The sequence below is a fragment of the Pipistrellus hanaki genome (genome assembly GCF_964339955.1).
Source record: "Pipistrellus hanaki genome assembly, chromosome: 14".
NCBI classification, from domain to species: domain Eukaryota; kingdom Metazoa; phylum Chordata; class Mammalia; order Chiroptera; family Vespertilionidae; genus Pipistrellus; species Pipistrellus hanaki.
In genome coordinates, this window is record NC_140516.1 from 15,974,171 (window position 1) to 15,990,385 (window position 16,215).

General features: G+C 55.4%; 1 protein-coding gene across 4 annotated transcripts in view; it reads right to left on the reverse strand.

Moving 5' to 3' along the window:
* LOC311632900 (cadherin-23) overlaps positions 1–16,215 on the reverse strand; it is a 72,969-nt gene that overhangs the window by 20,242 nt on the left and 36,512 nt on the right. For 3 of the 4 annotated variants that reach the window (XR_014796859.1, XM_084904904.1, XM_084904905.1), the window contains exons 5-13: positions 13,450–13,671; positions 13,019–13,138; positions 12,189–12,369; positions 6,196–6,329; positions 5,476–5,685; positions 4,852–4,959; positions 3,426–3,528; positions 2,018–2,143; positions 1,144–1,347 (exon numbers count right to left, since the gene is read on the reverse strand). Coding sequence is in view for 3 of the 4 variants with exons in the window: in XM_084904904.1 (XP_084761030.1) it covers positions 1,144–1,347; positions 2,018–2,143; positions 3,426–3,528; positions 4,852–4,959; positions 5,476–5,685; positions 6,196–6,329; positions 12,189–12,369; positions 13,019–13,138; positions 13,450–13,671 (1,408 nt within the window). In the remaining variant the exon portion in view is untranslated. Of the gene's footprint in view, positions 1–1,143; positions 1,348–2,017; positions 2,144–3,425; positions 3,529–4,851; positions 4,960–5,475; positions 5,686–6,195; positions 6,330–12,188; positions 12,370–13,018; positions 13,139–13,449; positions 13,672–14,488; positions 14,529–16,215 lie in introns of those variants that run through there. The other variant, XM_084904906.1, reaches the window with a different exon arrangement.

Below are 16,215 nucleotides of genomic sequence, written 5' to 3' on the forward strand. Positions count from 1 at the left end.
CTGGGGCGGGGGGGGGGGGGGGGGGGGGACGGGGACGGGGAAGGAGCTGAGCACACTGGCTTCTTCTAAAAACATCAAGATAACATGCACATGCTGGCAGTTCAGAAGGGACCCTTCTCAGCACAGCCTTGCGGCGTATACCTTTTATAGACTTTTCACGTTTGCAGTTTTGTAGGAAAACAGTACCTTATTTCATTTTACATTCTTGGATTATTTGTGAGATTGATCATTTTTTAAAACAATTTAATGATCAGTTGTATCTTCTGCAAATTGTATGTTTTTGTCTTCTGCCTATTTTTCTATCAATTTATGCAAATTACATAATTATGATAACTTGGGACAAATATCTTTTTTCAGCTTGTTGTTTGCCTTGCCAGCATTGGCTATAATGATCTAAGTAAAGAGGTGTAAATGTACAAGCACAAATGTAGTATCTTTTCTTTCCTAAGTTCTGTTTCTTATATGCTTAGAACTTTCTTATTCTGAAGTCAGAAAAATAGTCACCTAGAGCTTTTCTTTTTATTGTTGCCTACTTTTTAATTTTTTTTAGAATGTCTGGATTTCATTTTGGTGTCATATATAGGGTAGGATTCCACACTAAATGTTACTAGATGCTTTGCACACTAGTTTTTACTAATGGTTTCATTGTTTCCTTTATCACAGTAATATTACATTCTTCAATTTATTGGTATCTGTTTCTGGGCTAATTTGTCCTGATCATTTAGCTCAGATCTTATGGTTTTAAATACTGCAGTTCTATGATATGCTTTAATATTAGATAAGGCAAATCTGGTCTTATTATACTCCCTCCCCCCTCTAAAAAATGTTCTCATCCTTCCAGATGACTTTCAGAATAAAATTTACCCCCAAGAACTTATTTGATTTTGATGGGCATCTCAGTAATTCTATTTTTGACTTTACAATAGTCTTCTCAACCAGGAACATTTCTTAACAGTTCCATTTTGCGGACCAGACACCGTGGATCAGAGACAGGAAGTGTGGGGGGCCTGGGACTCCTGGCTCCCTCTCCAGAGTCTCTCCCCACACCCTGCTGCCTGTCCTCCTCCCTCGGTGAGGCTCCAACCCCCCGGACCACCAACCAGCTCCTGCCTGGGGCGGGCCTGCGCCCTGCGCCCCGCTCACCCGGAGGGCAGTTCTCCAGCAGGTGGATGGTGAGGGCAGCGGGGCTGAAGGTGGGCCAGTTGTCATTGTCGTCCAGGATGGTGACGATCAGGTCCGCGGTGCCGTTGAGCAGCCCGATGTCCTCGGCCAGCAGCAGCAGCTCCAGGACGGGAGGCGAGAAGGCCTCCCGGTCGATGACCACACCTGACCTCACTGTCACCACGCCTGACACCCCGGGCCGCCAGCCGGGGAGATGCAGGGGAGATGGGTGCAGTGGGGAAAGAGGGCAAGAGCCAGCCCGGAGGGTCATGGGAGGACCAGCACAGGGTGGGGAGAGAGAAAAGAGGAGCAGAGAAAGCAACAAATGACTTTCTTTCCCAAAGGGCTCAACGACCAAGGCTCAGGGCGGTCCCCTCGGCGCCAGTCTCCTGGGACTGTCCCCTCCCAGGTGCCCCCGCAGGTCTACGGAGTCCTGCCTGGGATGGGTGACCCGAGGTGAAGGGTGGACCTGCACGGCAGAGAGGCGCCAGTATGTCCCTCCAAGGTGTCACCTGTCCCCCAACTGGTCAACTGTCTACAAACTGACGTGACAGTGGCCTCTGGCGACCTTTGGGTCTGCTTTGGGACAGAGCATTGGCTGCTTCTGGCTACTAAGGGCCTGTGTCTGACTGCACAGGGAGACGGAGGAGTGGGCTGGGGGCTCTCTGTCTAGGCTGAGAGCTTATGTGTTAGCAGGTCCCTTGTATTGTCCCCAAGCCTCCTCCGGGGTCATCTCACCTGGCCCCAGCTGCCCCCATCCAGCTCTGGCAGGGGAGGCCCTAGACCTGGCCACGGCCCCTCCCGCCCCGGCTGGGAGCGTGAGCAGGCGGGAGTGCTGGGTGCTCGGAGGCCTCACCCGTGCTGTTGTCGATGTCAAAGAGGCCACTCTGGGCACCCAGCAGCTGGTAGGTCACCACCGCGTAGACGTCCAGGTCTGCGTCCAGGGCCAGGATGGGCCCGTTGAGCACCGTGAGGGGGGTCCCTGGGCCAGGGGGAGAGGGGTCATTACAGAGCCAACCTGGCTCCCCGCCCCCTCCCCCGCCCCCGCCCCTTCCCGGTGAGCCATGGCTGACAATGGATGAGAGGGAGGTGAGGTGGACGGGGTGGGGAGGCCCTGGCCGGCTGCGGCAGCCTTGGCAGACTGACGCAGATGCCTGGGGAGCGGCCTCACAGCCCTGCTGGGGAGAAAACACAACAGCGGTGAGCAAGCCCCGCAGGGCCCCCACGGAGCACGCCTGCCTCTCCAGCAGCCTTGGAGGCTGGCTGCTCCGAGGGGGGTTCTGGGGGCTCCCTGACATCCTCTCCCTGTGCGTGGGCCCTATGGAGGTATGCACACCCCTCCCAGTCTGTCCGCGTGTACACACAATGCTTTCTACGGGTGTCTGGCCGTACATGATTGCAGATGCACATATGTGTGTGCAGGACTCTGTTCACGTAGCCACGGGGGCACTCGCAGGCCCGGGCGCCCTGGCTGTGTGCCTGCTGCCCCTGCAGGTGGGCACATTTGCACACAGAGTGCACTGTATAGGCACCCACATGCCTATGTGTGTCTGTGCATGTGTGTAAGCCCACATATATGCTTGACATGAACATGTATTAGCGCATGTATGAGCATTCTCACAGGCAGGACTAAGAAACAAGTTCACTTAGAGAGACACCCTGCCAGAGCCAAGGAGTTTCTCGGTTCAACTCTTTCTGACTGAAAATCCAAGCTGTGTGGCTGGAGGAAGAGGGAGCGGACCTCCGTGGGGACAGTAAGAAGGAGATGCTGTCGCTCTGAATGGGTTGAGACTGCTCAGGCCCTGTGTGTGGGGAAAGAGCTATGCTGGCCTACACAGGCCCCTGATTACAACAGATGCTCTTGAAGCTTCCAGAAGCCTCCAGGATGCTTGGTGCTGCTGGGGCGGAGGGAACAGAGAGGGTGGGCGTGCTCCCATCCTGGGTGGTCCTCACACCTCCCGGTCCCTCTTGAGGAGCATGGGGGCTGCTCTCAGACCACTCCGAGGACCAGCGATCACTCCCGACCAGCCCTGTGGCCTCTTTGGTGGCCCCTGAGAGAGCTGGCAGCCTGGGCCCACCAGCACCCTGGAGCTGCGTCCTTCCCTCCCGGCCACACCTCTTGGCACCCACCGGCTATGTGGTGAGGCTGCCCCCCGCGCCTGGCCTCAGCCGGGCCCACCTCAGGCATGAGGTGGGTCCACAGGCACCTGGGCCCAGGGGGTGCCTGGCAGCCGCAGGCCTTCCCGGGCGGGCCCAGCACCTACCAGCGGGCGAGTTCTCCATCACCTCTGCCTGGTAGGTGCTCTCCGTGAAGAGGGGGTGATTGTCATTCTCGTCCGCCAGGAAGATCAGCAGCAAGTCGAAATCCTGTGGGAGGCGTGACGGGGGGTAGGCTGTAGGCACATCCTAGCAAAGGGCTCCGAAGGCTGAGCGATGTGGGGTCAGGGCACAGGGGTGGGGAATAAAAAAGCCCATACTAGGGGTCTAGAGACCTGGGTTCAAGTCCCTGCTGTGCTAGCAGCTCTCTGCACGGCCTTAAGCAAATCTTTTCCCCTCGCCGGGCCTCAGTTTTCCAATCTGGCAAATGGGATCTAACTCCTCCCCAGAGGGACTGACTGTGGATAAAATAGCAGCGGCAGGACCTGTGAAGCATTTAGTCAGGTCCTTCTCGTGGCAAGAAAGACTGCAAGCAGGAAGGCGAGTGGTGGCTTTCAGACCTTCTAGGCCGGCCTGATGCCCCATCAGTGTTCACCCGGACTTGCACCCAGGGCTGCACTTCACGCTTTTAAAAAACCAGTCGTGGTTCCGATCTCCCCGGAACCTCCACTGCGGAGGCAAGGAAACGAAGGCCCAGGGGTGACAGCTGAGCTGCAGGGCAATTAGCAGCAGAGCGGGGACTAGCCCCACGCCTCCTGATCCCACCACTCAGTGCTGCAGCTTCCCAGCATGGCCCAGGCCCTCTGCAGGGAGTGAGAGCAGAGAGAAAAGCCGGGGGGGGGGGGGGGGAGGGGGGGAGGAAGTGGGAGAAGGAGAGAGGAGCACAGAATGAGAGGCCAGGGACGTACACGTCTCCTCGGCCTGTCCAGATGGAGAAACCGAGGCCCAGAAAGGGTAGTGTCTTGGTTGAACCATGCAACTCGTAAGAAACAGAGCTGAGATAAGCCAGACCCAGTGACTCTCGGCTGAGGTCCGGCCCCAGACCTCCTGGCTGAACCCACCCCCAAAGGGACCGTTTGCTTGCAACACCCGCATCCTCTTAGGACAGAGAAACAGTTTCTTTGGCTCCTGAGGGAAAAGCCACCCATTCAGGGGAAATGCACCCAGAGTGTGTCTGTGACTGCACGCAGGTCATCTGCACACACAGCGGTGGTGTGTGCCCAAGTGCCAGTGGGTGAGGGGAGATGATGGCCGAGCTCCCTGAGTGTTTGCCATGTGCCAGGCAGCAGGCTGAGCACCGGACACTGGCTCCTCTGAGTCCTCTCCACAGCCCTGGGGGCGTCACTTTCAGAAGAAAAAGAGAAACTGCCTGGCCAAAGTCACACCCCGCTGACAGGCAGGCCGGGGATGTGAACCCAGCGCTTGCTCACTCCAAGGCCTGTGCATCCACCCCCTGGGCAGGTCATGGTGTGTCTCAGGCGCCCGCCTCTCCTCCCCCCGCCGCCACACCTCACCCGTGTCCCCCAGCCTTACCCTCCTGGCTATGCGCGGGTTCTCCGGGTTGTCCTTCACGGAGATGGTCAGCTTGTACTCGGGGATCCGCTCGCGGTCCAGGGGCCGGTTCACGGTGACGATCCCTGACTGGGGAGTGGGAGGCTGGTGAGCTCGGTAGCGACCTGTTCCCCACTTTGATCTCTGGCCACAGGTGCCCAATGGCTCGAGCGCCTGTGAACTGCCTCCCTAATCACAGCAGACGTGGTCTCTAAGGCCCAAACGGGCCGGCACGGTCTCACCAGGGCAAGCATGACCCCCCAGCGCCCTGGGCTGCTGTCCCGAGGGAATGGGGCCTCTGGACCCTGTGATGCCAGCAGCCGGAAACACACTAAGATGTCCAATGAACCAAGTGGTACTGAGGCGCTGGCCCCGTATCTGCACATGGTAAGCCTTGGGGGTGATGGGGACCCCAGAGGGGGCTCAGCTGGGAACCTCAGGTTCCATGCTTCCCACTGAGACTCCGGAGTCCTAGTGGAGGGAGGAGGCTCAAGGAGGAAAGGGAACCAGGAGGAGGCCAGGCAGTGGTGCAGAAAAGCCTCTAGGGCAGGGTCTCCCCTCTTAGGAGAAACCCTGGGGAACACCCCGGGTCAGCTCCAGCCCTACCGTGGCGTTGATGGCGAAGGCCCGCTCCCGGTTGCCTGCGGTGATGTTGAAGGTGAGGAGGGCGTTGCAGCCGCTGTCGGCGTCGCTGGCCAGGATGTGGGCGACGAAGCTGGAGACGGGGCTGTTCTCGCTGATGGTCACGTTCATGGGCAGGTTCAGCAGCACCGGGTCGTTGTCGTTGATGTCCAGCACCCGAATCCCCACCAGCATCTGGGGCGCGTCAGGGGAGGCGGATAGGAAGGAGAGGGGACGGACAGGGAAAAGGGGGGGGGGTGTGAGGAGAGAGAGGGAGAAAGAGGGATGGTGGGCATGGCGGACGAGGAGCAGGTGAGGAGGGAGGCGGGGCAGGATGGTGAAGGGGTGGTGGTTGAGGGAGGAAGGTGCAGTTGAGGACCGTGGAGAAGACAGAGGAAGAGGAAGAAGAAAATGATCATGAAAAGAGCAAGGAGGTGAGAATGAGGATAAGAGGAAAGCAGGAAAAGCCGAGGCAGAGGCAGAGGCAGAGGCGAGCTGAAAATGGCAGTGGCAGGGCAGAGGCCCCACACAAGGCGGCCTCCCCAGAGAGCTACTGGGGGGAGAGGAGGGACAACTCGGAGTGGCCATGGCTGCCAGGCCCCAGATCAAGCCTCTCTGGGCTTGGGGTGGTGGTGTTTACAGGAGTCTCCATGGGGAGTTCAGGGGCAGCGAGGGAAGTCAGTGGAATGGGGGCCCCTGACTCACCGTGGAGCTGAGTGGGGGCACGCCCCTGTCTCGAGCACAGATGGTCAGGTTGTAGAAGGCGATGGTTTCCCGGTCCAGCTCCACATCCTTCCGCACCCGCAGCACACCCTCCACGGGAGAGATCAGAAACTCCCCTGGGTGCCACCGGGAGAGGCGAGAGTTAGCCGGGGACGGTTCAGAGGGCAGAGCGCCTAGATCCTGCCCGCTTCCTCTAGCCAGGCTAACTCCCAGGAGTGCGGGTCCTCCGATGCCCCAGCGTCAGACCCTCGAGGGACCTGCCACGGTCTGGGAAGCACAGGAGGGAGGGCACAGACAGCTGCTGGGTGCAGGTGGGTCTGGGCCCACTCGTGCCCTGATGTGCCCGAGAGGCCAGGCCCATTTCCTTCCTGGCTCACGGGCAGGCCAGGGACTAACTCTGAATAAGACGGTCACATTGAAAAAATGGGGTTCAGTAAGGCTGCAGGATACAAAATCAACAGACAAAAACCTGTTGCGTTTCTATATACTAATGATGAGTTATCAAAGAGGGCCATTAAGAAACCAATCACATTTATAACTGCATCAAAAGAATAAAATACCTGTAAATAAATTTAACCAAGGAGGGAAAGTCCTATACTTGAAAACTATAAGGATTAACAAAAGGATCTGAAGATATAAATAAATGAAAAATATTCCATGTTCATGGATGAGAACAATTTATATTGTTAAAATGTCCATACTACCCAAAGCAACCTACAGATTCAGTGCAATCCCTATCAAAAGTCCAATGGCATTTTTCCACAGAAATAGAACAGACAACACTTTTATGGAACCCCAAAAGTAATTCTGAGAAAGTTGGAGGCATCATGTTCCCTGATTTCTAACTATATTACAAAGCTATAGTAATCAAAACAGTATGGTATGGGCATAAAAACAGAACTGAATGGAGACCCCAGAAATAAACTCACACAGGCATGGCCAATTAATTTATGACAAAAGAGTGAGAACATATAATGAAGAAAGAACAATAAATGGTGCTGGGAAAACAAGACAGCGGCCTGCACAAGAATGAAATGAAACCACTATCATGCACAAAAGTTAACCCAAATGGATTAAAGGCTTGAATGTAAGACCTGGCACCATAAAACTCCTAGAAGAAAACATAGACAGTAAGCTCCTTGACATTGGTCTTGACAATGAATTTTGGAATTTGACACCAAAAGCAAAGGCAACAAAAGCAAGAAAAAAACCAGTGGGACCACATCAAACTAAAAAGCTTCTGCACAGCAAAGGAAGTCATCAAAATGAAAAGGTAACCTACTGGATGAGAGAAAAATCTTTGCAAGTCATAAATGTGACAAGGGGTTAATATCCAAAATATGTTAAAGAACTTATTTAACACAAGCACAAACAACAACAAAACAAAACAGAAAGTGGAATGGGAGTCCAGAGAAAGGTGGTGGCATATCTACACTCTCCCAGCGAGTTAAAAACAGACCAAGATTCCAACCTAGGGCTCTGGGCCTCAGCCCAGGGCATCCCCTGGGACTTGGAGTCTTTCCAGACAGTCAGGGCTGAGCCAGGTGGGAGGCGGTGGAGGGAGGGGAGAGAACAGGGAGTGGGTCTAGGGGAAGAGCGGAGGGGTAAGTAGGAGCCCAGCTGGATAGAAGAAAGGGGAGGGGCAGTGAGTCCGGGTGAGGAAGAACGTGAGGAAGAGGGGTTATCTGTGTGTGCTGCTCTAGGAACTGGTAACAGGGAGGGTCACTTCCTTCACTTTCCCTTGGGTACCTGGGGGGAGGGAGGGGCGGGGGGGGGGGGCACTGACTGCTCAGGAACACACAGCACATGAGGGCCCAGTGAGGACAGAGGCCCAGGCTCTCCCCCAGTTTCCTGTGCCTGCCCCTTCTCACCCTCCCTCCCCATTCCCTGCCCCCAGCTCCTGTTGTTCTGATGTAAAAACAGCCCTTTGAGGCTCACCTGCAGCTGGGATTTCCCGCCAGCTCTCTGCTCCCCACAGCCCTGCAGACTGCTTACAGCAGGATTTCCTGCCACGATACTCCAAGGTCTCAAAGAACTCAGGATTCCCTTCTAGGGGATTTGGGCCCCTCGCCATGTGCAAGCAGATGGCCCCCTGCCCTCTCCCCAAAGCCAGTCACCCCGAGGCTCCGGGAGCTGGGACTAGGCTAGATTCCTAATCAGTCAGCTCATTACAGGAAGTAAATAGGCTAAAGGCCCCTAGACAGTAAATTATCCTCCTTATCCCCCGGGGCCTGAACTCACCCGCAGCTCCACTCCTTCTGGAGTTGGAGGTTAAATAAAAGCAGAGACTAGTCATATGAAGATCTGCGTCCTGATTTCACTCCTTTGTGCTCCTGGCTATGTTACTGAGTCCTGCCTTGATGTTCTCATCTGGGAAATGGGCTAATGAAGAGGTGCCACCACAGGGCTGTTCTGGTGCTGGGCAAGTCTGTTCCACGTGTATGCTAGATCTGGGTGCCACTAGAGGCATTCTGAGAGGCAGCAGCCTGAGCATCTTTCTCAAGGAGCTGGGGCCTTTTGGGGAGGATGAAGATGGAAGAAAGGGGTCCCAGGAGTGGGTCTGTCCAGAAAGGTTAGCTGAGAAGGTTGGGGTTGGCAGCAGAGGCCCAAGGATGAGGCATGGCCTATCCCCAGCTGTGTTCCTCCTCACACCTCAGGGGGGCTTGCCCCCTGGGTGTCATCCCCGATGTCACCCCACGGACAGGAGCAGCCTCCAGGCTCGGGCTGCCATGGGGGGAAGGTGGCCGGGCAGCTGAGTAGCCTGGAGCAGGTCCCTTTGCCTGTGGTGTGCCTGTCGCTGCACCCTCTCTCCCAGAAAACAGCTCCGATCTGTCCTGTTCGTCCATTTCCGTTACCAACACGGTGCCACTACACCCGGAGGTGGGGAGAGATGTGGGGAAAGGATAGCGACCTCGTGAGCACACCCTTAGCTCATCGCTTATCTATGCCGATGCTGGGCAGAGCCGGGTGAGCCTGAGGTCATCGCTGGGCTCCGAGTGTCTGCAATTCCTTCCTGGGGGCGGGAGTGGGGGGGGTGGGGGGACGTGCCAGGCCGGTCAGACCAGGGAAAGCCGCCGGCCTCTCTCCTTCTGCCGGGGACCTGCCTCTCAGGCTTCTGGGACCTCCATGAGGCCCCCATTTCCAAAGGCTGACCCTGGTCACATGTGGATTTTTCCCATGAAACCAAGGGCCCAGGGCATGGGTCAGAATGCAGTTTTCTGGGGCACAGATATGCACTGAACCCCAAAGCTGGGTGCAGAGAGGGCCTTATTGGGAGGGGGCTCGGCTGCCCACCCAGCACCCCTTTTCAACCAGGCTTTGGCATCCTCCTGACCAGGAGCAGGACCTGCACAGAATTACAAAACCTCTGCGTGTGGAGACAGTGGAGGAGGAAGACCCTCGCTCAGTCCTTGGTCAGAGAGGAGACTTTTGGGAGATGACAGGTGGCAGGCACGTCAGAACTGTGACCCACGAGCTCTGGATGGGGGGGGGGGGGGCACCAGGGCCAAGTCTGGTCTTACAGTGTGTTTGTTTCTTTGCCTCCTTTTTCTTTTCTTTTCTTTTTATTTTTTTTAATTCTCACCTAAGGATTTTCACAGAGTAGAAGGAGGGAGGGAGGGAGGGAGAGAGAGGGTGTGTGTGTGTGTGTGTGTGTGTGTGTGTGTGTGAGAGAGAGAGAGAGAGAGAGAGAGAGAGAGAGAGGTGAGACACATTGATAGGAGGCATAGGAGGCAACTACAGTTGCCTCCTGCACATGCTCCAGTGGGGGCTAGGGATTGAGCCTGCATCCATCTGGTCTGAGGGTGGACGCTCTAACCACTGAGCAATGCCAGCCAGGGCTCTGCCTCTTAACTGCAAATTCGCCCCAGGTTCTTAGTTCCAGCCTTGGACCTCTCCTCTGTTGGCTTCCTCGGTGTTCTCTCATCTTGTGGCTTTAAATATCTCTGTGCCAGCCACACCTAAATACCTCTCTCCAGCCCAAACCTCAATCCTGAACTGGCTTGTACATCCACCCTACCCGACACCTCAGCCTCACCTCACTTTCCCCCTACACCTGCTCCTGCCTCAGTCTTCCCATCTGTTAATGGCAATGCCCTCTCTCCAGTCTCTCAGGCCAAAACCTCGGTGTCATCCTTGACTTTTTCTCACATCCAACATCCAATCAGTCAGCACTTCCTGTTGGCTTCACCTTTGAATTATATCAGAGCTGACCACCTAGACAGTGCCACCACTTTGGTCCTGGTTACATCATCTCTTCTGAGCACAAGAACTACAGTAGTCCTGCTAAAATCTAAGTCAGCCCTCACCGGTTTGGCTCAGTGGATAGAGTGTTGGCCTGTGGACTGTACGGTCCTAAGAGCAAGTGCCTGTTTGAGGGCTCAATCCCCAGTAGGGCTTGCAGGAGACAGCCAATCAGTGATTCTCTCCATCATTGATTTCTCTCCCCCCCCCTCTCTTTCCCCCTTCCTCTCTGAAATGAATAAAAATATATTTTAAGAAAATCTAAGTCAGACCGTGTCCCTCCTTGACTCAAAGTCCTCCCATGATTCCCGCATCGCTCAGAGCAAGTTTTAATAACAACAACAACATCTGGACCCACTAGCTCTCTGGTCTCATCTCTTCCTACCTGGCCCCCCCAATGGACTTCATGGCAGCCACATGGCCCTTGTGCTTACTGTCGGCATGCTCCCACCTCAGGGCCTTTGCAATGGCTGTTCCTCTTCCCTAGGCGTCCACATGACCCACTCCTCCCTCCCTTCAGGTCTTTGCTCAAATGCCACCTCCTTGGACAGGTCTTCCTGGAACACCCTCTCTGACCCTGCAGCCAGCCTCCTGGCACTCCTCTTCTCCTGGCTTTATACCTCGCCTCCTCCAACCCTCTCCCAGCACTAAGACATCCGCTTCCTCAGCTACGCTCATGGCCCGTGTCCTCCACCTGGAAAACATGTTCTATGAGGTCAGGGCTTTGCATCTGTTTTGCCCTTTCTGTATCCGCATCACCTGGAATATGCCTGACATAGGGTATGTGCTCAATAACTATCAAATGATCAATTAAAAATCTGGATGCTTTACAAAGATTTAAATTTCCAAAATTTCCCATTTTTCTTTTAAAAGTGGGAAGGCCTGGTATCCAGGCTGCAGAATGGGAAAACATGATTAAAATAAAACACACACACACACACACACACACACACACACTCAAAAGGGAAGACATGGCTACAATTGGCAGGAGCTGAGCAGTGGCTGCCTTTTCTCATATATGTCCCCTGCATAAGCCTAGAAGGGCTCAGGGTTTGGGATTCCTAGTCTACAGAAAACCACCTTGAGAAAACTCTCTCTGGCCATAAACTCCGTTCTTCAGCGGAGGAGACGAGCCGAGGCTGCTGTGAAGGCCGTGCTGGGTGAGCTGGGACGGGCAGGGAATCCCAGGCTGAAGGTGTGTGTTTGGGGTAGGGAAGGATGCCTGTCCTTCCTCTACCGGAGCCTGTTCTCTGCGTGTGACACAGGAGCATATTCTGTTTGCGTCTCAAAGGGCCTGTGACCCTCCAAGGCTACTAGCTTCTGTTCCCAGATTTTAAAAAATATATATTTTATTGATTTTTTACAGAGAGGAAGGGAGAGGGATAGAGAGTTAGAAACATTGATGAGAGAGAAACATCCATCAGCTGCCTCCTGCACACCCACCACTGAAGATGTTCCCGCTAACAAGGTACATGCCCCTGACCGGAATTGAACCTGGAATCCTTCCGTTTGCAGGCTGACACTCTATCCACTGAGCCACCCAGGTCAGGGCTGTTCCCAGATTTCTGAATGCTCTCACCATATTCATGTGAGATTATTTTCATCATCTTATTGATGGTGAGGCTCGGAGAGGGCAAGATCACACAGTGGTGGGGCTCATTGTGCTCCTGAGTGGGGGGGCACCAGGCCCTCAGCTTGTGCTGCCCCCACCGCCCAGCTCAGGCCCCACTCACCCAGGGGGTCTCCATCCACGATGCTGTACTCCACCTGCCCGTTGGGGCCCGAGTCCCGGTCATGGGCCAGGAAGGTCCACACTCGAGGCCCCGGCTGGCCCTCGGTGACATCAAACGGCCCCTCATAGTCTCTGGGGAAGGTGGGCACGTTGTCGTTGATGTCATTCACATTCACAAGCACCTGGGAGGGCGGACAAGGTTAGCCTGGCCGCACCTCAGCCAGCCCTGTGTGGGGCCCAGATTCCTCATCTGGAGACTGGACCCAATAATCCCACCTCAGGGGGCTGGTGCAAGCCTCAGGTGAGTTGTGGATATGGGAACCTTTTTACGCTGTGCATGGTTGGGTCATTGTCATTGTATAATAGAAGCCTTTCCATGGGCATACTCATATTTTGAAAATGATGCTCTGACCTTGTACTTATTGCTACACTACGGCCATTTTACATGCTCCCTCCCATTTGTTCCCACATGGCGATCGTTTTTATTTTCCGATCTCACAGAGAAGGTTAAGTGACTTGCCCAGAGCCACAGAGCCTGGAAATGACAGGTCAGGGATGTGAATCCTGCTGGTTTGGCCAGAGCTTGTGCTCTCCCCACGAAGGGGAGGAAGGCGGGTATCGCCATCTACCTGACAGCTGCCACCACACAGAGAGGCTCATTCACTTCCTCAAAGTCACACAGCAAGTTTGGTGAGTTGCCGAGATCAGAACAGGGCCCTTGGATTTAGGTGTTTCTTCTGGACAATCTTTCCCCACCCCCTGTTCTCATCGGAGCTTTCTGAGCTCCATTTCCCCTCACCCCCAAGCTGGGGCCATGTCCCACACACCCACCGTGGTGGTGGAGGTGAGGCGGTGGGACACGATGGGGCACTGGTCTGTAGCCGTGACGATCAGGGTGTAGCGGCCGTGGCAGATCTCATAGTCCAGCTCCTTCGCGGCAGTGATGACACCCTGGGGGAGACAGAGGGAACAAGGGTGGAGCAATGGGTAGTGAGTCTAGGCCACCCTGGGGACCCGCTCCTTTATGGGGTGCTCTGTGACTACCCCAGCAGGTAGGCATCCTGACCACGATGGTAAACTCTTGCTGCCATCCAGCCCAAGATTTCCATTTCCCCCCGCAATGGCGGCCCCCCACGCCCCCGTTTCCCTCCCAGACTCCATCTTTGCTGCCCCCCCCCCCCGATCCCATGATGTCTCTGAGCTCCCCTCCAATCCCTTTAGCCAGAGGACCCTCTTCTCAGACCCCGCCGTCAGCTGCTGACCGTGTGGCTGTCAATATGGAAAGTGTCAATGATGTTGCCTGCAATGATGGCGTAGGCCACGGTGCCATTGGGCCCTTCGTCCAGGTCCAGCGCCTGGATGGTGACGAGGCTGGCGTTGATTGTGTCTGGCCCCTCATCCAGCAAGATCTCATAGTGGGGCTGCTGGAACACAGGCGCGTTATCGTTCTCGTCCACGATGGTCACGTACACGTGAGTGGTGGCCTGTGGAGAAGGATGAAGTAGGTTCCTGGGTCAGCGGACTAGAGAGGTTGTGGTGGAGCCGGCTGCATGCTCCTCCAGGCTTCACTCACTCAGGAAGGTGGGGAAGGATGAGAAGGAGGGCAGGCACAGGCTGGGAGAGAAGGCATTTACACAAAAGCCACCGAGCTAACTGCTTAGGTACAAGATGCTACTTGCACCACCACCTCTCTGTCCATATCCACTGCAGACATTACTAATCAATCACGGCACTGCTTAGGCCAGATGTAACCTCAGGATCCTTGTCAGTTCAGAGACCTAGTGATTAAAACTGGCATATAAGAGACCTGGCCATCATGAAGACACATGCCTGGGTTGTGGGCTCAATCCCCAATAGGGGGCATGCAGGAGGCAGTCAAGTGATGTTTCTTTCTCATTCATGTTCCTCTCCCTCTCCCTCTCCCTCTCCCTCTCCCTCTCCCTCTCCCTCTCCCTCTCTCTCAATAAAGAAACATTTTAAAAAAGAAAATTGGTGCCCTAACTGGTTTGGATCAGTGGATAGAGAGTTGGCCTGCGGACTAAAGGGTCCCAGGTTCAATTCTGATCAAGGTCATGTACCTTGGTTGAGGGCACATCCCCAGTAGGGTGTGTGTAGGAGGCAGTTGATCGATGTTTCTCTCTCATCACTGTTTCTAACTCTCTATCCCTCTCCCTTCCTCTCTGCAATAAATAAATAAACAAACAAATAAATAAATATAAAAATAAATAAAATTGGCATATAAGATGAACCCCAGTAACCACCCCGAACCCACAGCTTTTCCCGGGCCAGGGCTTTACTGACCCTGAACCTCCACCTGGATTGCAAAAGGCAAGTAGGCTTCACCCATGTTCACATAAATGCAAGAAGTGCCCATCGTCAGCATTTTGACGGAGGCCGACACTGGGACGATTCCACGGGTAGAATTTGTTGAGCCGCGAGAAACAAAGCCCCCAGAACATGCTTCGCTGCAAGAACAGTTTCTGCTGCGTGCTCTCCTGTGATGGGCTGTTGCTGGCCGATGCTCGGACCACACGCACTATTTAGACAACGGGCCTCGGCACTCAGCACCATGGAGCTGTGGTTGACGCGGCACCCCAAGAGCAGAGTAGGTACATGGAGACAAGGTTAGCCACGGGCTGGCATCTCTGCTCCTCACCCCCTCCACTCTCCATTCCCTGCTTCTCCACGTGGGAAGATGTGCCCTGTGGCCTGCCTCACCTGGGCTCCCTTGCCATCTGGCTTCCAGATGGGTCTGGCTGATGGGAGGTCCTGGCAGAAGATGTGGGGAGGGAGGAGAGGGAGTGGGGTGTTTCTTTCCCATTCCTTCCTTTCCTCGCTCTAGTACCACCAGTGCCTGTGTTTCTCCTGCTGGGTGGCCCCCTTTCACATTGTCACCCCCCCCCCCTTGTCCTGTGGCTCTGTGCTACATAAGGGCTTCCGGCAGCTGCTGCTCTGAGGGGCGTCCCCAGCTCTGTAGCAGGCCTTCTATTAAACCACCTTCAGTTGAGCCCGAGTGGGTCATCTCTTTACTACCAGGGCCCTGATACCAACCATCCAGCCAGCACACCAGTGCCACCTTGCAGGCAAGGGGCCGGATTCCAGCCTCAGCCATGGTTCCCCACTTTCCCAGACTCCAGGAAGTGCGTCTAACAACCTGCAGGGGCTGGGAGTGGCGGGTCTAATGGAGGATCTCCCCCCACCCCTCCCACCCCAGCCTCTTCTCTCTGAGATCAGCCTGAGCTTGGGAGGGGAGAGGGGGTCTGACTCCCTCTAGTCTCAAGTGAGAAGGAAGTTAATGCCCCAAAGGCCCTTTCAGCTGAGCCCTTCCTGCCTTGGCATTGAGAAAACAGGGCTTCAGGTTTCTGGGCCATGCCCACACCTTGGGCAATGCCCGTGTCTCACCCTGCTGCAAACCCAGGAAGCTCAGCTGGTGGAAGTGTGGTGGGGAGGAAGGAAGTGGAGGAAAGCATCATGGGTAGCTACGCTCAGGTGTTCTGGCCCTCTGGGGGAGGGTTTGGGAGAACATTGCTCCCCTCTCCCTATTCCAGGTTCCCCTCACCTATCTGGGGCAGAGGGAGCCTGCTTTCAAGGGTGGTTTGGCAAGTCCAGGCCAGGAATGGAGGGGTTGGGGGCAGGTGCTCCAGGGTCTCTCCCTTGAAGGACCCCACATCTGCCAGAGGATGGCCAGGGTGAGAAGAGGGCTCAGGACCCAGCTGATTTCAATGGGTTGGTACCTTCTCTGGGTGGAAGAGCTCACACGCTGCCAGCAGGAAGGGCCCTAGGCTGTCTCCTGGAGTGGGCTCATAAGATCAGGTTCACCATCAAGGACCTGGTTATGTGCTGGCAAATCTCTGGGCCTTCCATCCCAGGGAGATTCTCTGACTCCTGGGGGGCTGGGCCTGCCCAGGTCACCTGGTAACGGCAGGACACCCACCTTCCTCTGTTGTAGCCTTTCCTGCTCCGGGAGTGAGGGCCGAGAGCTCGGAGAGGGCCTCTCACTCGGATCAGGGCGCCCAGAACTCCTGGCT